Source organism: Drosophila serrata, unplaced genomic scaffold (genome assembly GCF_035046125.1).
Source record: "Drosophila serrata isolate PLE 108 unplaced genomic scaffold, ASM3504612v1 contig_8, whole genome shotgun sequence".
NCBI lineage: Eukaryota > Metazoa > Arthropoda > Insecta > Diptera > Drosophilidae > Drosophila > Drosophila serrata.
Genome location: NW_028256906.1, coordinates 596,581 through 618,822, shown reverse-complemented (window position 1 = coordinate 618,822; position 22,242 = coordinate 596,581). Strand labels below are relative to the sequence as shown.

The window sequence follows — 22,242 nt, the reverse complement described above, 5'->3', positions numbered from 1 at the left end:
GCCGACAAAAATGAAAGTGAAAATTGGCGAAATGGGAAAATAATAGACACAAAAACAAAAGAAAAAAAAACACTAGGAAAAGTTACTTACTTTACTTTAAAAAATTCCTCAAGTAAAGGGTATTATAATTTTTATAAAGAGTTTGTAAGACAGTGAATGGTATTCATTTTCGAGAACTGCATTCACAGCCGAGTCAATTTAAACTCCTTGTTTAAAAATTTAAATTGTAAATCCTTCTAAATTAAACTTTTCCTCAAAAAAACAAAAATTTTATTAAAATATTTCAATAACAGAAAATATAGGTAATATTGTAAAATTTAATATCCTTTTTATTGCATATAAAATTACTATAGATGCCTAAAAACGATTTAAAATCGGTTGACTTTATCTTATGGCTGTCATAGGAACGATTGGGTTTAAATGGTTTGCTAATATTAATCTTATTTTTTTTTAAGTATATAGTGTTAGGTTAAGGCATAAATATAAATTCTATAAATTAGTATAAAGTAAGTTGTTAAACCTTACAAATTTTAAGTTAGTCCTAAGGGTTTAAATTAAATTACTTAAAATAAATATAAATATTTATAAATAAATACATAACAACTATATATAGTGTATGTGATAATAAAAATAAAAACCATAATTTAAGCTATGTATTAGAACAATTGTTAAAGTAATTAAAAAAATATCAATGGGGTATTTTTTCCTCAGATTTCCTCGGATATTTGCCATATCCGCCTTACAACTGAAATAAACAAACATAAAACCAGAATTCTGAAATTCAAAATACAAAACCATAGACGCCTGAAAAATTAAAAAAAAAAAACAAAAGAAAAGAGCAAAAGCCTTGTTCCAAAAATCGACGGAAATGGAAAGCTGGAAAGCTTCAATATTAAAACAGATGTGAATTTGAAATAAAAACAAAATAAAAAGTTGATTTCTTTCTTGGTATGTTGAAATATTTTTATTGTATAATTCCATAATCATAAATTTTGAAAAAAAAAGATATTATATATGTTTAAACGGTTTGTTTTTTTTTCTTCTCTATATAAAGTAGTGTTGTTGTTTGTGTGTGTGTATATATATAAGTGTGTGTGTGTGTGTTTGTGTAATATATACTTTATATATGTAAGAGGTACATAAAATGTAATTATTGTGTTTACTTTTCTCATTTTTTTTTCGTTTTCAATTTGTTTTTTGTTTTTCATTAATAGGTAACTACATAACGAGTTAAAAATTACTAGATTATATATATATATATATATTTATAGGAGTTGTTGTTTAGCTTGATTGTTTTGTAAATCAATATTATTTTGCGATTTTTTACATGTATATTTAATTAATAAGCAATAATAACCAAAATGAACAGAATTTGTATCATCAAAATCATAGAATTGTTTGCATTTCAAAAATATTCATCCAAAAAAATAGACAAAAGCATAATCAAAAATACATTAAAAAAAGGCTGTTTAAATATACATATAATGTTTCAATTATGCTCGTCTATATAGGATCATAAATTTTTATTTCAGTGTATTAACAGTGTTTTTATATTGTTTCCTTTTTTTTTAATAAGTTTTTCCTTTTTTTTTTTGTTTTTTACAAGTTTTTTTTGTTGTTTACTTTTTTATTTTTGTTGTTTCTTTCATTTGTTGTTTCAAATAATGTTTTTCGTTTAATAATAATAAATTTTAACAACTAATTCAAATAGTAGCTTGTGTGTATAATATAAAAAAATTTCATAATCATAAAAAATTTATATAATAGATATATTTAAACATAAAAACTGTTTCCATTTTTTTTAGTTATAATTGTTGTTTATAAGCAAAAACAAATTTTTTAAAGTTTTTTTTTTTTGTGTTGCGAGGATTTTGGTTTGGTCATTGTTTTTTTTTTTTTGTTTTTGTTTTGTTTATAATGTTTCGAATTGAAATCGAAATAAAGAATTATGTATAAAAAAAATGCTTGTTTCACTTGAAAATTGATTCGTTTGCGTCTGGCGACAAACATAATAAATTAAATAAAGGACTAAAAAACAAAGTAAAGGTTAAATTGCCTTTCATTTTCTTCTCATGTTCTTGTAACTTTTGTTATGTTTTTGTTTCTTGTCATTTGTTTTCTACATTTTGTTTTTTGTTTTATTGTATCGTAAATTTGTACGGTTCTTGTTTTTGTTTTGTTTTGTTGGTGAAAATATTGTTTGCTGTTGTTGAAAGAAAACAAGGATATTATTGGTGTTTAAGCTATTTCTTGTATGTACTATAGGAAAATAGGTGCATTTGTGTGTGTGTATTTTGTTTGTTTATGTATATATATAGGTGTGTGTGTTTGTGGTGTGTGTGTGTGTGTTTTGGTTTATTGAAGTTTTGTTTTTGTTTTTCGCGTTGTACAATTCGCTTAAGTCTATTGCTTTGTGTTTTCTCTCCGGGGTTTTTTTGTTTTGTTTATTATAAAAATAATTCCATCTTTTGGGTTCGTGTGTGTGTTGTGTGTAACTATTATTTAACGAGATTGCTATTTACAGTGTGTGTACATTTAATGGTTGAAACAATACAAAAAAATATATATATATTCCTCAATAGTTCCTTTCATTTAACAAGTTTCGTGTTTATCATTAAATCCAAAGAAAAAATGTAGCAAGTATTTAAGTTTGTTTTGTTTTTTTTTAGCGGCGGCGTATTGAAAAAATATAGGGGGATATTTCATGGGACTGATCCTGATTATATAATGTATATGTTAAAAAAAAAAGTTATAAGAAATATATAATAATATATATTGTATATGGGTATAGTATATAAGCCTAGAAACTCATGTATCAAAATTTCGTTGAAACGAATATATATATACATATATTCTCGTACATAACTAATTCAATTTCCATGCCTAATATATATTTGCATATCATGTGTGTATGTGTGTTTTTCTAAACCTAAATAACAGCTGACACTCGTTAATTTTCGCAGTTCGTTATCCCTATTCTCTGAATGCGCTTTCAACTTCACTTCATGTCCTTTTAGTATATATATATATATATATATATATATGTATAAGTAATAATTGTAGTAAGTTATTTAGTTGATATTTTAGATATTGGTATAATAATCATTCATCATCATATATATACGTATATCTATATAACATATATATTCATATATATATATATAAATAGCCTAGCGGCATTTTTAACTTATTAGCAAAAAATCGACAGTTAAACAGCTCACAAAAGTTTGAGTTCTCTTGGGGTCGGGTCAGGGGGTATATCTCTTGATGATGATATCTCTCTCTCGATCGCTATATGGGTTCACTCGTTACTGGCTTCTCGTTACTTGTAACTTATAGAGCGGCGCTCGATGCTTGTTACTTGTAACTCATAGTGCGTTACTCGTTACTTGCTACTCGCTACTCCAACAATAAACAACAAACTTTTTGCAGCCAATTTTCTCCACTACTCGCTCTTTCTTTCGTTTCTATTTTTTTTCTTTCTTTCGTTATCTATGTATTTCACTTCTTCCTACTATATCGATCCCGAGAGGTTTTCGTTTAGTTTTTTGTTTTTAGCACTATTAAATAGTTTAAAGGTTTTCTTAATTCCGTGTTTCTTTTTTGTTTTCGTTAAGTTTTTGCGCATTTCATATGCATAGTTATCAGTTAAAAATATATTTGTATTATATATATTAATATAAGTAGCAAAAAAAAAAAAAAAAACAAAAAGAAAAAACTGAATATAGTAATAATATATGTATAAGTGTAAACAGGTTCTCTATATATGTATATATTTATATATATTCATATATTTGAATCTTCATAGCAAATAAAAAAATGTATTTTTATATAGGCAGTAGAGTTCGTTCAAGTGGTTTCTCTTTTTTTTTTTTGTATTTGTGGGGGTAAGGGGGGAGGTTGTTTGTATATATATAAAAAGCGTTTTCCTTTCAACATCATTATCATAGTTCTAACAGATATATTTTGTATATCTGAATCTGAGGGTATCTAAGCAAAAGCATATTGAGGTTGGTTTTTTTTTTGGGGGGGGAGGTGCGTTCTTCTTTGCTTCTGCTCCAAGGATGCGTCTTTTGTACATATGTAAAGATATATACATAGGATCAAGCGCACATATAAAAAGATATATATATATATATATACTTTTTTTTATATATTATATATATATTTTATTAGTAACTATCGAACTAAAGTCAAAGTATAAAGGTGTAGTGTATATATATATATTTAGCGTAAATAGCAGCATATATATATTTAATGGCCCCGTTCCGAATCGCTTCGTCAAGAAGTTTTGTGGGGGGAACCATTATTTAGAATATTTTGGAGCCGGCTCAACATTTCTGAAGATGTTTTTTAGGGGGAGGGGGGGTTATATTTAAGGGGTTTTTAGCAACCAAAAGTTCTACTTTTAGCTATACTAAATCCTATAAAATATAGATCTTATTTCGATCTTATGTGTGCTCTTTCTCTGGCTTTCTCTCTAACTCTTTCTCTCTCTCTCTCTCTAAACTCCTCTTTGTGGCTCTTTCGTTGTAACTTTTGTCTGTTTTCCGTATCCGTTTTTCTTTGTTTTTCTTTTTTGTTTATATATAGATATATATATTTTCTCCTCCATTTCCATCTCTGCTTTCCCTTTCATTTCGTGTTTCTATCTGTTTTTCATTGTTTTGGTTCTTTGTCCTTGTTTGTTTGTAGTTTGTTTTCTCTTCGTTTTTGTTTTTTGCTTTGTTTTCCATTTTGTTTACTTCATGGTTAAGTAGCTAATTTAATATAATATATAAAAAAATAATAGCTATATAATATAAACCCTACATGTTATTAATATATATATATGTTATTTACAGAAAACCTAAACTAACTAGCTAAGGCCTAATAATTATAGCAGCGACGAAAAAAACACACTTCAACGTGATTCCATAAAAAAAATCAAAAATAATAAAAGGAAATGCAGTTTTCCTTAGTTTTTCTCTGTTTCGATCATACTTCTTCGAAATCGAATCGCAGGTTAAGAAGAAAATCATATATATATCACATTAAAGAAATCAAATTTGTTGTTAAATCACCAACATTTAAAAAAAAGAAGCAAGCCCAAAATAATGGTTATAAACATATTGTATAAAGCCTACCTATAACTGATATTGAAGTTCCACAACAAAATTAAAAAAAAAAGAAAAGAAACCCTAAGATGTTTAAGGTCAAGGTCAAATATATCTAAGATCTCTGTGGATCATAGTGAAATATAGAAGTAAAAAAAAAAAAGAAAAATATTATAAGGAAATATGTTATATATATATATATGTTAAAGTTACGACCTAACGCCGCCGCTCTAGGGGGTCATATCATTACGATCAGTAATCAGTTATCATAATCACTACTATTCCAAGGCTTCTTGCTCTTGACAGCTCCTGCTGCTTCTAGAGCTTCACCTGCTCATCACAGAGCTTGGACACCTGCTCCTTGCTCCTTCCTGATCCTTCATCATCATCATCATCACTACTATCCGCTGGTTGCCTGAAGCGGCTCGGTTTTGACCATACGGAATCGGGCTAGAAGCTCCTGTTGCTGTTTGAGCTTCTCCTTAAGCATTTGACGCTGCAAACTGAGCTCCTGCTCCTCGCGAGTCAATTGCTCACATAATTTGGCCGCCTCACGCAATATATTCACCTTGGGCGCTCGCTCCTTGTCCCGAATGGTTGGTATTTGCTTCTTGAGTGCCTCGAACAGGTTCTTCAGGCCAATGCGACGCTGACGCTCCATATCATTGTGCTGATTACGCTTCTCAATCGTATCGGCCTCATCCAAACTAAACTGGCTATTGTTACCATTTCGACCGCTATTGGCCAGGCTCGAACTGGAGTTTGAGCTGCTTTGGCGTTGCCAATTGTGTTGCTGGGTTTGGGCCATGGGCGATACGGAGCCGGTGGATGATGAGGAACTGCTAATGCTGCTGCTGCTGCTGCTAATGTTGCCTGCTGCTGCCGCTGCCGCTGCTGCCGCTGCTGCTGCTGCTGCTGCCGCCTTCTTGCCACGACACTTTTTGCTCATCATGGATGATGATGACGATGATTGAAGGATTCGTCGCGATCCAATGCCATCTGTGGCCACATTCAGGTAATAATGCTTACGCCCCTTCTGTGTGGTATTTGCCACCAAACCAGAGGATATCGAGCTTGTACTCGAGCTCGAACTGCTTGAGCTCGATGAATCAACGCTCAGCGGTGAATATGATTGCGAGGCGGATGAGCAATTCTGATACGGTGTACTCGATGGCGATGGATAACGTGAATTTGCCACAGATTTCACAGGACTACTACTGGCCGGTGTGTATGGTAGATTGTAATTACCATATCGTGGCTTCTTCTGATCCACAGATATTTTATGGGCCATTTTTGTTTGCAAAGCACCCATTATCTGGCACGATGGATTATTGGGCAGCTTCTTGTCCGTGTAGGAGACCACATCGATTTCCTCATCTATAAAAAGGGAATACAAATCAAAGAGGATTGCTTATTAAATATGGGGGAGGGAGGGGGGTTTGTTTTTTTACATTAATTTTGTTATTTTATTTTACACAAGATGCATTTCCTTTAGTTTTTTTCAGCTAAATAATTACAATTATTCATCACAAAAGAGAGCTCTATTTACTATACATTTTTTTCTACTACATTTCTACCCATCATGCAATACTTTGGCTCTTCTTACTATTTATTCTATTTACTAAAGCCCTGCAAATGTTTTTCTTTTCCTTGGCCCAAGTTTAATGACCCTTGGCTAAGAATTATGACTTGGTAGGTGGAAAAAAAAAGAGAATCAAACAAAAACTATTCTAAAAGGAGGACTGAGCTGAGGACTAAAGCGGATTAGTGTGTCAACGTTTCCTCCGCCTCTTCCTTTGGTGTATATTCCATATCCGGTATATAGTATATATACAGTATAGTATAGTATTATATAGTATAGTATGGTATAGTATAGTGTATCAGAGTTCAGGAAGCAATAGATTTGCACGGATTTCAATTTCAAGTGGCGACGACTACGACGTCGTCGTCTGTCTGTCGCCGACGACGACGCCCTTTTTTTGTGTGTGTTGTTGTTGACGTCATTGGTCGTTGTTTTCCATTCTTTTATTATTATTATATGTATTTTTTCTTGTTGTTGTTGCCATTCTGTTCCCCATTCTATAGAATTCCGCCTGGCAACAGGGAGAAAGAGAAAGAAAGCTGGGGAGCTATTGGAGAAAGCTTTGGGGGGCTCCGCTCTCTCTCTCTCTCCTCTTCCGTTTCGCTAATTTAACGTTTCCGTTGCGAACATTGAACCAAGAATAAGTTGAAGATGCTGCAGGTTAACTGCAGGAAGGGGAGGGGGATGTATATCGAGGGGAAAATACATCGAAAAATAATATCGATAATATAATAATAAAATATTATATTGAAAATGTGATACAATTTAGATAAAATATCGATATTATCGAAAAACAAAGGAAATAAATATCGTACTTACCATTAAAGTATCGATATTATTAAAAACAAAATATGTATAGGAAAAATATACAACATAATATCAAACTTAACAATAAAATAAAAAAATTATCTAAAAATATTACAATACACGTTTAAATATTAATATAATTGAAAAATACAGGTAATATATATTACAAAATAACATCAAGTTTTCATATTATTAAACTTAACATTAAATACAGAATAAATAAAGGACGAAAAGATTGAAATTCACTTTCAAATATCGATATTATCGACAAATATTCGAAAGCTTGTATTCAATTAGTACGTTTCCTTTTTTTACAATATTGGTTCGATATATAAATATATCTTAACATTGTTTTATTTCACATATATTGCCACTATGAAATGCCAACTTATGCATCGATTTTTTTAAAAATCGATAAAACATTATTGTTATTTCCTTATTTTTCTGATACCCCCCTATTATTTTCTAAATGTTTTTATTTACATTTAAATACTTATAATATTTTTCTTGGGCTCTTTGTTACTTTTTATACAAATATTCCATAAAATTTGGCCTTTGCTCACTTTTTGGCATTGTTTTTTAAATAAAACACCTCGCCAAAGCAAATCAACTGTTTAAACATAACTCTCACTTTTTTTAACATTAAACATTAAATACTTTTGTATGGGAAAAAATAAACAACTGTGCAAGCAAGACACAAAACAAAAAAGAAGCTGAAACTTGGCGCTTGACAACAAAATAAATAAGGAATAAAACCCAGGTGAGGAGGTATGGGGCAGGAGACTGCTGACAAGTGCAACAAGTTGCAAGATCAAGTGCAAAAAAAAAAGAAATACAAATAAATAAAAATAAAACTGGAAACCGCAACGAAATCGAAACCTGCCGTGCGATGGGTGCGAAAGAGAGGCTCGGCCGAGAAGTGGGCATGAGTCAGATGATTCTTTCCAGGAGATTGTATAAAAAAAGGAGTCAAGACAAGTTCTTTGGAATTTTTTTCTTATATTTTTTCCTCTTTTTGTTGCTTTGCTAACGTCATCATTTCACTTTGGCTAGACAACCAACAGACCACCAAGATTTCCCCTTTTTGCCCCTCATTGGGTTTTAAGAAAAAATCTTGGAATGCTGCTTCGTCGGCCATTTTTCATTAGCAGCGCCAAAGGAACGCAGCAAGATAAAAAAAATAAATAAATAAAATAAAAATAAAGGAATAAAAAACAAGATGCATACGCTGCGGAAAAAGCTGCCAAGTGGAAGACTGACTCCAAGGAATGCCACCAAAAATGGTCAGAAAAGCAGAAAGGCATTTGTTTAAAGCTATGGAATAAATATTTCAAATAAATAAATTCAGATGACACACAGGAATCTAGATATCTGGAAATCTAGAAGTCTGGAAATCTGGAATTCTAGATATCTGGAAGTGTGGAATTCTAGAAATCTGGAAATTCAATTATGCATAATTCCCAGAAATTTCAGCAACTTGCTAAAAGCACAAAAATTCCCTTTAAAAAACAAAAGTAATTAATCGAAAAGCAAACACACACGGCATTGCGCTTCAACTAAAAATCAATAAAAATGAAGCAACAATGAGTAAAAAAAAAAAAAAAAGAAAAAACAACTGTCAAAGCGAGATTTCCAGGGAACAGCTTTATTATTTATCGAAAAGGGGAATTTCCAGACAGAGACCCAGACTGCAACAAATAAACAATGAATGGGAGGATGATGATGTTGATAGACAATGATAAAACTAAATACAATATGTATCAGCAACCCTGCAAAAAGTGCATTTTATTTGCAGTATAGCAAATAGAAATAATATAATAATAATAATAATAATAGCAGCATTGCTTTAAATAAAAACTAGGGTTGTGCCTTAGTTTACTAACGGTTATTCCGCGTAAATCGGTTCGTCCCCCTGCCTGTTTCATATATCTCTTTGGATCCAACAAAAAAAAAATAAAGGAGAAAAAAAAACCAGACAAACTCGTTTGCTGCATTAAAATACAAGAAACCGCGTCGAAGAAGCAGAAAACCAAACAAAGCAACTTTTAATTTTTTTTTATATATATATATATACATATACATATATGTGTATATACATACATATATATCCGAGACGACAGCAACTTTTGTTGCTAAGCGAACGAAGCCAAGATCAAATCGTAATAATAAAGCAAAAGCCGGCTTCAGCAAAGGTGAATGGAAGCTGCGCACACAGAAGGCTTTTAAATACTCTTCTCAATTTTACAAAATATATGTTTCAATTGAGCTTAAATTGTTGTATTTGTTGCATTGAAGCCTTGTCTAAACTTATGCCAAGTTTGGTTTAGTTTACTCAATAAACAAGGGAGTAATCTTTAATTAAAAGATTCATTTTAAGATCGTCTCGAATACTAACTCAAGGAACTCGGAAGTGATTCAACCAATCAAAGTAAAACTTTCAGTTTAATTTAATTATATATTAAATGTTAAATACCAAAAGTTCTCAATACCCTTTACAAAAGGGTATCAAACAATGCTGAAGAGGAAACAACGGGGCTGCTATGGATTACAATTGCAAATAAAATGCACACACGCCGCCACATGTTGCGCAACTTTTGTGCAGGCACTAGTATATACAGGGGGAAAAACAAGGGGGTGGTGGTCTGGGGTTTTCCCTATACAGGAATATATATACATATAGATAGATATTCAAGAGGTATAGCTGCATATAGCGCTTGTGTGTGAGTGTGAGTGTGTGTGATAAGCACAGACGCCTTTTGCCCTATAAAATTAGCATAGCAAAAGGGAGAGCAAGAGAGGGAATGGGAGAGGGAGCAAATGAAGATGCGGACAGACAGTGCAAAGGGAGACCCAAAACAGAGAACAGGGAAAAAAAACAAAAGGGACAAGTGCATCATCATCAATATATACAAAAAGAAAAAAAGAAGGCAACAGCAGCAGAAATGCAGCAGATGAGATGCTTCAGATATCAAAAAGGGTTAAATCCAAACCTTTTGGGCTGGGTCAGACAAATGAAATTGAAATGGAAATGAAAATGGAAATGGCAAAAGATAGAGGCAGAGACTGAGTAAAATGATGTAATACAGACAAGAATTTTTTAAAAAGCCTATAAAAATAAAAGAAGCAAACACAAGCAGCAGCGACAAATAAGGCACAGTGGGACAAATTAAGCCCACTTGGCGCTACCATAGAATTATATTTCAACGAAAAATTGAGTCATCAATGACTCAATAGGTGTATATATATTTTTTTTGCAAACTATTAGGTTAGTAATCCCTTAGGCCAGTAAACTCTAATCATTAACTAACTTATGAGGATGAATAATGAATAATTTAGAAAAACACTAAGGAATAATGATACATAAAATAAAGAAATTAGTCCAGAAATATTTGGAAAATTAAAAAAGATATAAGTATAAAATGAATAACATAAATAATGAATAAATTGACTTACAATGAATAAAATGAATTGATTGTTAACTTACTTATGTTAATAATAATGAATTAAATGAATAGTGAATAAAATAAATAATAAATGTTTACAAAAATGAATAAAATGAAAATGTATAAAATATCATGAAGAAAAATTCCCCAAAAAATATCGCAATATGTTTTACATTTTCCACCATTGTACACGTAAGTCGTAAAATTAAACAAATGCGCTCATATAACAGCAGCAACAATAACATCAGTCTGGAGACGTTTTCCCTTCCCCCAGCGCCTCCCCCTCCCCTTCCCTTCATTGGCAAATTTGTTTAATAACAAACGCAGTGTTGTGTTCACTCGCCTCGGTTTCAGTTTTGTTTACTTCGACTTTTATGACACATCTATCTATATATCTCTCCCTCTCTCTATCTCTCTCTCTTCTCCCTCCCCCACAGATAAAATAATAAAATAAAAAAATAGAGAAAGAGAGAACTGCAAAAGCTTACTAATAATATTTAGAAGAAAGTTCATTGAGTGAGGAATTGTGTTGGCTTTAGATCATCACCAAGGGGAATGACTTCACACATATATATTCCTTCATTTTCAATTTGTTTATAATAAATGTAACGATTTCTGTTGAATGCCAAATTACGGCTTTAAAATTTAAGCGAAATTCGTAGAAATATAGTTAAACAAGAACGAAAACATTTACTATATAATATAAATGCACATTTTCCCACGCCTCACCCACTGATTTTTCTTGTAATTTTTGCGTTGGCATTTCGCATGAAAATCAAATAAATTGCAACACATGGTGCACTTAAGCCAAAGGTTAACAGACGCCTCCTCATGCGAAGCAACAACAACAACAGCTAACAGCAACAATAGTTGCTGCATCTGCAACAGAAATTGCAAGTACGGCAGCAACATCTGCTGGCAACATGTCGCTCAACCGCAGATCCAGGCTGCAGCAACATCAAGCAGATCAAACCCAAACGATTGTGGCCAGGAAAATAGGTCGAAAGAATGTTCATATCAACAATAAATTAAATAAACAAAATATATCAACATGAATTTTTCAACACAAGGAAAGGATTTTATACGGAATAAATTAATTTTGAACTTTAATTTTGAAAACTTTCTCAAACTATATATCCTTAACTGTAGATATTTGTGGAGAAAAAAAAATATGCTTCCGCTGCTACTGCTGCTGGTTTTGCTTTGGCAGATTTTCCCACGCGCATTTGTTGCACTTTTGCTTCCTTTTCATTTTCTCGGCTTTTCCTTTTTCTCTCGCCTATAAGTGAGTGACGTAGTTGGGAAATGGGAATTTCATCATCGGTGGAAAAAGCGGGATGTGAGTCATCAAAAGTTAAGCCCACCGCCCCGCCCCGCCCCACGTTCCTACTCAAGTGCAATATATAATGACTAATGTTGACCGGCGTCGCAATGCGACATATCGCACAGCATCATCGCATCAATAATGTAATAATAATGTAACTTGCACATAAATTATGAAAATGCGTCTGGCAACATTCAAGTTCTCCTTATGCTTTTAGCAACATTCTTGTGCATTAAGAGGGCAACTTCTGGTTTGCTTGGCAACATGTTTTGGGGGTTTCTTATAGAATTTATAATAATATATCGAATGTGCCCTGTAGCATAAATTCTATGGGATTTATAAAGAAATATACTTATGTACATATATGGGCAGGAAATCTCTCATAAAGGGAGGCTCGTTGCAAAAAATAAAAAAAAAAAGATAAATAAATAAAGCTGTGCCAAGTGCGTGAGAGAGAGAGAGAGAGAGAGCAGGGAGAGCTTTTCCCTGCTCTCCCTCCGCCTTCCATCACCGCTACTCTCTATCTCCAGATGTGCCCGCTTGCCTCGCTCTCTCTCTCTATCTCCTCCTCTCCCACTCTGTCTTTGTGGCTCTGTATGGGCTTTTGGCATTTTTATCGCCGCCGTCGTCGCCGCCGCAGCTATTGCGACCTTGAGCATAACAATTTATTGCTACACGTGTGCGAATAAAGCAACAACAAAACCAACTACGACGCAATACGTACAACACACACACAGAGAGAGAGAGAGAGAGACAACAGCGGTAGGTTGGGGGGGGGGGCAAGAAGTGAGCGTTTGTGTAAGAGAGAGATAAAGACGAAAAGACGCGCCTAGCAACACAAAGTCCAAAGAAACTCAAGAAACTGCCAAAAAAAAAAAAATAAGGCAAAATGCTGATGGAAAAAAAAACCAAGGCATTATTACCAACATATTTTTACAGTTTACAAGCATTATCATGCAAAGTTTTTAAACTTTTTGTTATTATTTAATCATTAATTGTTTGTATTAAATTTGCATTGATATTTGTTGATATCTCTCTAACTTTCAATTGTTACATCGATATTGTTTACTTTTCGTGGCATAAATTAATGCAAAAGAGAAATAGAGAAAGAGCAAAAAGCGAGGCAATGAAAGTGAAAACCGCCAAATAAAACCCAAAAAGGAAATTAAACCTTTTGGGCAATTATTATTATTTTTTTATTTCTGTGTTCTGTTCTGTTTCCGTGAGTAACTTCGTAGTTTTGTTTTTTTTTTTCTGTGTTCAGTTTTTTTTTCGCGCATTTCGTTTTCTACGCACTTTTTCCAGCCGACTCTGACCTTGGTTCAGTTCATTAACATTTTTCCAAACACGCACACACAAAAAGTAAGGTGCGAAATGCCAAAAAAAAAAAAAAAAATTAATACACAGAGGCGCCAACTTACGCATGTCGTGCCCTCTCCCTCTCGCACCCCCTCATAACCAAATCTATTGTGCGTAGTTTAAGTTTTTTTTCCCCTGTTGCCAACTGGCGGCGCCGCCGCCGCCGCCTTCGCCTCTCCCGCTCGCACGTGACACGCCCTCTCCCTTTCACTCGCGAAAAGGGAACCTTTTATACTAATTAGAAGAGGAAGAAGAAGAGAAGAACTGAACTGTGCAGCGCAGCGAAGGCGGCAGCAGAGGCACTGATATTGATACAAGTGCGTGTCTCTCACTCGCACTGGCTCTAATCAACCGCTTGCGGAAGCGAGATGGGTAGATACATACATATTTGCTAATCTGCGGCACGCACCTGATTTCATTTCATTTCTATTTTTTTTTTGTTGCGTTCCTATTCTTCTGCTATTTCTATTTCGATATCTATTTCTAATTCTCTAGGCAGTGCGTGTTGCTGGGCGTTCAAAAAAAAGAAAGAAAAGAATTAATCTTAGACCACTTGTGTCAAGTTTTTTAGTTGCTGAATTAGCAGTGGAAAAGTTATGATGTTTAGAATGTGATGATCATGATAATGATGATGACATGGAATTCTTTCGTTGCGGGGGAAGTAAAAGCGACATTTGATTAGATTTGGTTTGTCAAAAGATTTGCAGTTTCCCCTATTAGTTTAGTATCAAAGTTTTAATTGCTAATAATTGCACAATTTTATAAATTAATTGAAAAGTAATATGTAGAAGCTTTTTTTAATATTTCTTAGGATAAAATTATAAGAAAACTGAAGTTTCATATGTTAAGTAAGCTCAAAATATTCGCTTAATTTTTCATAAAATTCCTAGTGAAATTCTTTCATTTACAAATGAATCATTTTCTTCATCTTTTTCATTTTTGATGGCAACGCATAATTAAAATAAATAAATGGGCTCAGTGGTCGTGGGCGTTTCTACTCAATTTATGCTACACTTTTGCCGCCTACCCCCCTTCCCCACACACCACCCGCCGATTTCTTGTTTCTAATTTTATTCTATTCTCTGCTAATCGCTCGCGGAGACGGCGACGGCGGCAGCGGCGGCGGGAGAAAATAAATACACGAATATGTGGAGCGCTTGGTAACAACACACAAGTCAAAATGCGCGGCAACGGTGAATGCGAAAATGCAAAAGCAGCGAGACAACACCCGAAAAAGCAAAACGGCAAAAAAGCAAAACCAAAAGCCACCAACAACACAATCAAAACAAACGTGCGAAACGTGCAAAAGTGCCGCGACGCGACGCGAAGTGTATATATGTATATCGAAATGTGTGAGAGTGTTTCTTGTTGTTGGTTGCACTTCGGTTTAATTGCACTCGGCAAATTGCAAGAGAAAGAGAGTGAGAGGAAAAGAGCCGGCCGGCCAGCCAGCCGGCATCTGAGCACGCGGAAGAGAGAGCGAGCACGAGCATGGGGAGCAAAACAAGTGTGAGTGTCTGGTGGTTGCCTTTTATTGCTTTTGCTTTAGCTTATTTTTTTTCGCCTTTTTTTTCGCTCGTTTGTTTGATGCATTTGTTGTTATTATTATTAAGATTTATTGATTTTATTATTAAGTTAATGCTTTTTTTTGTTATTGTTTCGTTTAGACAATCAAGAAACTAATGAATAGTAAGCTAGTATTTTGCATAGCTGCATTTTGCATTTGCATTTGCATTTGCATTTGCATTTGCATTTTGTATTTGCCTTTGCAGTCGTAGTCGTAGTTGCCGTCGTCGTAATCGTAGTTGTAGTTGTAGCGTAAAGCGTAGTAAAAGATGATTGACGTGACGTGACGTAAGCGTGAGAGGCGGCGGCCCCCGAGCGAGACGGGGCGCGCGTGTGCGACTGCGAGGGTTGCTCAATGGATAGTAAAGATTTGCGCGCCAAAAAGAGAGAGGAGACATTGAACCCGGTTGGAAATAGTTTTAAAGGCATACACGATATCCTATTTTTTATTTTGTAATATAATTAATATTTATTATTTAATTATTTATTTTGAAGTGTAGGGATTTTATTTTATGTTTTAAATGTTATTTTTACAAAATGGTAATGACTCTATTTTGTATTAAAAAGTTCATTTAAATTGCCTGACGCAATAAAATGTATTATTTTTAATTTTTAATGCATAACTTGGTGATTATTAATTATTATTTTATTATTAATGCAAATGAGAAAATGGGTATTTTAATTATTAGAAATCTTTTGCTATTGACTTTGAAGTTAATTGAATATTCTAAATGTTTTTACATTTCGATTATTATTAATTATTATTGTGAAAAATAAGAGGCAATAGGTATGCAAAAAGTCGCAACTACTCCCTAAAAAAAATGTGATATATAAAATGCCGGCAAAGGAGGAAAGGAAAATTTTGGGGCTGTCTGCCACGTGGCCATGCCGGGCAGACATCCTTGAAAAGCCCAACAACAACAACAGGCGGCGACATAAGGAAAAGCTTAGAAAATGTTGGGGTGTTGGCCCAAAAGAGAGCGCCAGATTCCACTATATATATATATATTATATAGTATATATGTATTTTAGCTCAGCTTTTATTTCATTTTTGGGCGTAGTACTAGTACTGCGCAAGAACATCATCCCCTTTTCCTTTTGCCTGATGATAACTTTTTTTCCTTCTTTTTCTGTGAGAGGATGACGCCATGGAAAAACATTAAAAACATAAAAAAAATATATACACACACACAACGTAGTATACACAATGAGCCATGAAAGCCACGCGCCAACATTTTCCGAGTTGTGTGTGGGTGGGGGTGGGGGAGGGAGAAAAGCGTAAAGGAAAGCCCAAAAGGCAAAACGGAAAACGGCGAAAAGCACAAACACACACACAGAAAAAAATCAATGAGAATCGCCTCAGACAAACGTGGGCGTGTGCAGAGCAACGTAACAAGTTTACTACGTTTGCTGTTGACGTAGGCGTGTTTTTTCCCGCCACCACCAACCCCCCTTTGATCGATTTTCCGATGGTGGTAATTGTGCGTGTGTGTGTGTGTTTGCGTGTTGTTGTGACTTGTTGGTTTCAGTGTATCTCTGTGCAACGCCCACACAAAACGGAAGTGCGAACACTAGTTGAATGTGCAACAAAAACAATGTTGAGTTAAGGCAAGAGAATAAGTGGTAGGAGAGAGGGGGGAGGGGCGGGAGTATAAGTTGTGTGGGAAAGAAAAGCGGTGGAAATTAATAAGACAACCCCGCAAGATATATCCTGTTCTATAATTAGTTGATTGCTTTTAACGATTAACCCACCAATCAATTTTACAAATACAATCTTATACAAGTCATTGATTATTTTTAGAGCCAAGAAAATGTATAGGTATTTAATAGATCTATTGTCTTAAAACCTTAACTGCTTATATATATATAAATTATAACTAATAGTAACTGATTAATGCCAATTAAGGAAGCTAAAATACCAAAATGTATACCTTTATTTCTAAAAATTTTCTAATAAATTTTGATTAAAAGCAACACTAGAAACTTGTATCTCAAATTATATACTTTAAACTCTGAATACCTAAATACATAAATTTTGACTAATATTAACTGATTAATTTCAATATAGAAAACGAATATACCAATATTTAGAGCTCTATTTCTAAAAATGTTCTATTATATTGTAATTAAAAACTGTTTAAATCAACACAAGGAATCTTGTCAATCTTGTATATCAAAGTTAGATAATTCTCAAAGTTAAAAAAATGTGTATTAAAAACTCACCGGAATCGGAGGGCGTCTCAATATTGGGTCCATCATCAACCATTTCATTGCATCGCGTATAGCTGTGATCACTGTGCAACATCATGCTGTAACTGTTGCTGATGATTTTGTTACTTTGATTGCGCCGCGACCGGGCATAGGGATTAGAATCGCCATCATCCGAATCACAATCGGAGCTAGTTGTTGGCGGTGAGGCCACTGTACTGCTGCTGACCACTTTATCGATGGCAGACTGTTGCTGCTGCTGCTGCTGTTGTTGTTGCTGTTGTTGCTGCTGATGCTGCTGCTTAGATTGGGACTCAACCTCCTGATTGAGCACATCGAGGACATCGTCCATATCGTTAATGGGAAAACGGGTTGGAAACAGTCCCTTGGCAGCATTTAGCAAATAACCACTGATCTGGCTAATCACATCCACATCACTGGTCAGTGAGATATTATTGCTGCCCATCACGCAGGCACGCAGATCAACATTATGTCGGAATTCGGGGGCAGCCGCCACCTCATCGTTGAGGCTGTGTGGAGTGTCTGGCCTCTGGATTTTTCTGTTCTTCAACTCGCTCACCTTGCGGTTGCTGGACGCGGAGGACGAGACACTGGACAACATTGGGGGATTCCTTTTACGCAATAAACTGGTGCCCGGCGGTATCAATTGGTCTTCATTCAGAGTCTCGGAATACCTAATACGGCGACGCTTCTCAGCACAGGTATAATCCATTTCCGCCTGTTCCAGCTTGATAATCACTGGGAGTTGATCATCGTTGTTATCTTGCTGCTGCTGCTGCTGCTGCTGTAGCTGCTGCTGCTGCTGCTGCTGTTGTGTCTGTCCCGTCTGAGGACGCTGATAGGTTGAGTAGGGATTCGTTGAGCCAGAGACCTCGGCAAAGGACATGGCGCTGGTTTCACTGTACGAGGATGCGGCACTGTTGTTGCCATTTGCATTCATATTTGCCGCATTGTTGCAGCCCGCTGGCGCTGACCACATGAGGTCTGCATTAAGAATGCTCGGCTTCACATCCTCTCTCCAGTTGTATGGAATGCCGTCGGAGAATATTTCATTTTTGTCCTTTAAACAATCACTACGAATGCTGGGCATCGTTTCATCATTTTCGAACAGAGGATCGCTAAAGAAATTGTTGCACAAGTCAAAGTTCATTGTGGTGGAGTCCTCCTCCTCCGAGAATATTGGTAATAAATTCATTTTTTAATTCTGTGTGTGTCCTATTAACTTATTTCCTGAGTTTGTTTTGGGCGCTGTCTGCAAAATAAGAAAATGGGGAAAATTGTTGTTTAACGATTTATAAAAATATTTCATATATACATTTTTTGTACTTATTTAAATTACTGGAAATTATTTGAAATTTAATTAATATTTATATTTTATATTTTTACAAGTCCATTTAATTAATAGAATTAATTTGGAATTATACACATTTATTATTTTACAAATAATAGGTATTTTAATGTTGAGCCAAATATGAGAGGTTCTTTACTCTCAAATCCTAAATTCTCATTTTTATTTAAATTTTATAAATTTGTAATTTTTTTTATTATTTTAATAATAATTAAAATAAATTAAAAAAAAAAAAAGTAGTAATTATAATAGCATTTTTAAACTTGTCCCGATTTCCATTTCATTGCTTGACGTCAGTGGCGGAGGGTTCAGGAAATGTTATCAGAAAGTAAATAAAATAAATTTAAAAAAAAAATAATAATTAATAGCCTTTTACGCGATTCAATTTAAACACTATTAACGGTTCATCAGCACTCGAACTTGCGATTCCTCCAGATGGACAACAACAAAAAAAAAAGGGAATGAGAGATAGAGACGGCGGCCGCGGGCAGCAACGCCGATTTATATTCCATTTCGCATTCCTATTCCCATTCCAATTCTCATTCCTCTCATATTTGGCTGACCTTCAACTAATAAATCTCTCTCTCTCTCAATTTTTTTGGTTCCTTTACATGCCGTTGCATTGGCAGAAAACTAACGGTAAACACAGTACAGTTTAATAACGCACGCATACACAAGCACAAGGGTCTTTTGCAAGAACTTCGAATCACTGAAATATGAATTATTTAATAATTATTATTAATATTTAATTATTATTAAATATTAATATAAAGAAAAGTTTACGTTTTGGTCACTTAGATTTTTAAGTTTAAATATTTAAATTTTTTAAAGGAAGTAAGTATTTTTATTTTTAAATCTCAGCACAGTTTAATTTATTATTAGTTGTACTTTTTAATTTCACAGCTCAAGACAAATTAATTGCAAGTAAATTGTAATTGTACATTAACTTTATTAAAATTCTTTTCTTTAAAACGATGAACACTGAACAAGAAAATATTAACGACTAAAATTCTTGTTCGAACCAATTTTGCTTGTGTGTATGCACGCGCGAGATCACAAAAAGGAATAACAGACATTTTTTCACTGGTGTGTGAGCGCATTAACAGTTAGGAATCGAGAAACTTCCATCTCCCCTTTCCCCCTTCCCGCATTCTTATGAAGTTCTCGCGAAATTCTTTCGAATTCTGCCTCTGCACTGATCTCTTTTTTTCACTAACAATTTCAGTTGTTTCGGGATAAGCCAGCCGCGCACTCTTGATTTCATTTCGCCTTCGCACTCACCGTTTTTCAACAGCTTTTCCTTTTTGTAGACGAAGTCCCGTTACTTAGACGGTTCGACTGCGTTGGTTGTGTGTGTATATATGTGCTGGTATCCAGTTGTCAGTTGTTGCGGGCGTGTTTTTTTTTGCGGATGTGTGTGTTCTATTCAATTAAATGTAAATGTAATCCAATTTGGTTAAGTTTCTTCGTTTTGCTGCTGCTGCTGCGTTTACCGCTGCCTTCTCTTTCGCGCTCTATCTCTCCTTATTCGCAAGTCTCACAAGTGTTGTTGCGCACTTTTTGCGTCAAACAAATACAATTTAGTCAAGAACACCAAAAAAAGGGACACCAAAAAAAATTCGTTTTCCTTTCTCTGCTTCGCGCGCTTTACTTGGATTTTTTTCTTCGGTAAGTGGAATATATTCCGATTATCTTGTATTAGTTATGTGTTATTTCACTGGTTTATTATTTCTTTGATTTATTTGTTAAGTTTATTGTTTTCTTTCACTGCTTGTTGTAGGTTTTTGCGCGAATTTCCTTGGTTTAATAGGACTTTCGTTGCGTTTCTCCTTCTCCGGTTTTTGCACTATGGTTATTTCTGTGTGACATTTTTAACGGATTTGTAACAGTGGTTGTGTGGTTTTAGCGAACTGTTTTTTTGTGATTTGTTGCTTGTAATTAATTATTTCTTTACTTTTTGGACGTTAGCCTAGTTGGTATTCAATATTATTATTTCCAGAAACAGAACTTTGCTTTTTTTGTTGGGCGGGAAAACAGCCAAAAATCCACAAAGCGAGAGAGCCAGTTTCCACGTCAAATTTCGTTTAAAAAAAATTTGTTTTCCCGAATAAGCAGCTTGCACTGGTATATATAGGCTTCTTCAAAAGCCGAACGGAGTCGACGGTTGCCGACGACAGCCGAGAGCGTGATGCGCGATTTTTGTTCTCTCGACTTGGACAAATGCCGGTTCGACTCTCTCGCTCTCTGAGTCTCTAACACTTACTCACTCACTCGGTTTTTGTTTTGCTTCGCGCCTTTTGAGTGGAAATTTGTTTACAAACACAAAGCAAGTTGAACCCAGTGTGCTAGAGAGCAGTCGGGCAAGGGGAAAAAATAAACAAATTCATTTTGCATCATCTTTTGAAAAAAGAAAAAAATTAATGCAAGTGAGGAATGATAAAACATTTAAAATATATTTAACTAGCTTGTGAAATTTGTTTACGTTCCCTTAAATATAATAATAATTAATTCATATATTTTGTAAATAAATTGTGCAATTTAAAAGCAATTTATTGTGATATAAAAAAGGAATTAATTTAGGTATTTATTTGAAACAAAGAGCTTATTATTTTACGTCCTGTTCTTGCCTATTTTCCTGGTTTTCCTTTTGCTGACTGTCATTGTCTCTTTAATCACTTTTATCTATTTATTTTTCTTCCTTTGTTTTATGAAGTCTCTCGTCTGTGTTTTGTTTGTAATTTAAGCTGCACCTTTCACGCTTCCCCCTCTCTTCCGCTCATCCATTCTCATTCGCAACTCCAATTTCAGTTTGTCAAGTTGATTGAACCCCTGAACTTTGCGGCAAAGAAAAAGACAATAAAAGGAGAAATAAAATAACAAAAAATAAAAATAACAAGTGAGTGCGCGAAACCTACCTCAAGTCTAATTAAATTATACCCACTAAATGGTAAAAACAATGTCGAAAATAAAGACAAAAAAGAAATTCAAGATTTTCCATAATATGTGTAAAATTAAAATAATAATTATTCATTAATTATTATATAAAATGGAACAAATTAAATAATTTATCATTATCATACTTCAAATGCCGTGGTAAGTTCAATATTTAATTTAACATTTTTATTTTTCAACATATAAATAATTTTAAAAATGCTCGAAAACTTTAATTTATTTTATTAAATTTATCTTTTTAATTTTGTTTAAAAAAATCCTTATTATTTATTTTTAATAATTTTAAAGCAGTAGATTTAACTGCTTATTTTTTGCCTGTTAAGATATAACTTAAATAACAAAACATATACATTTATTTATACATTTCATAAATAATTAGATTTTTTTTTATTTAAGTTGAGTTGTATTTATGATTGTGATATAAAAAATATCACAACTCAAAAAAATCAAAGTTTGAAAATCTCCTACCTACGTCAAAAATTCTTTAATTTTAATTCGAAAAGCTGTTCAATGTTAATTTTTATTAGGTTTATAAA

The 22,242-nt window shown here is 33.8% G+C and overlaps 1 protein-coding gene and 1 long non-coding RNA gene across 2 annotated transcripts; one reads left to right on the top strand and one right to left on the bottom strand.

Moving 5' to 3' along the window:
- Positions 1-933: 933 nt before the first annotated feature.
- On the bottom strand, positions 934-21,162 carry Myc (bHLH transcription factor Myc). The gene is made up of 3 exons (XM_020952897.2): positions 20,036-21,162; positions 17,401-18,658; positions 934-6,473 (listed from the first exon to the last, which is right to left on the bottom strand). The coding sequence occupies exons 2-3, from the start codon at positions 18,599-18,601 to the stop codon at positions 5,497-5,499; spliced, it is 2,178 nt and encodes a 725-aa protein (XP_020808556.2). The 5' UTR covers positions 18,602-18,658; positions 20,036-21,162; the 3' UTR covers positions 934-5,496.
- LOC110184392 (uncharacterized) lies at positions 20,347-21,592 on the top strand. Its single transcript, XR_002319690.2, has 2 exons — positions 20,347-20,422; positions 21,563-21,592. It is a non-coding gene; the product is annotated as an uncharacterized LOC110184392 (long non-coding RNA).
- The last annotated feature ends 650 nt before the right edge of the window (positions 21,593-22,242 follow it).

Coding starts and splice junctions, on each gene's coding strand:
- Myc (XM_020952897.2), bottom strand. CDS start 18,601: ATGAATTTATTACCAATATTCTCGGAGGAGGAGGACTCCACCACAATG. Junction 6,474..17,400: donor TGAGACGCCCTCCGATTCCG/GTGAGTTTTTAA, acceptor CCCTTTTTATAG/ATGAGGAAATCGATGTGGTC.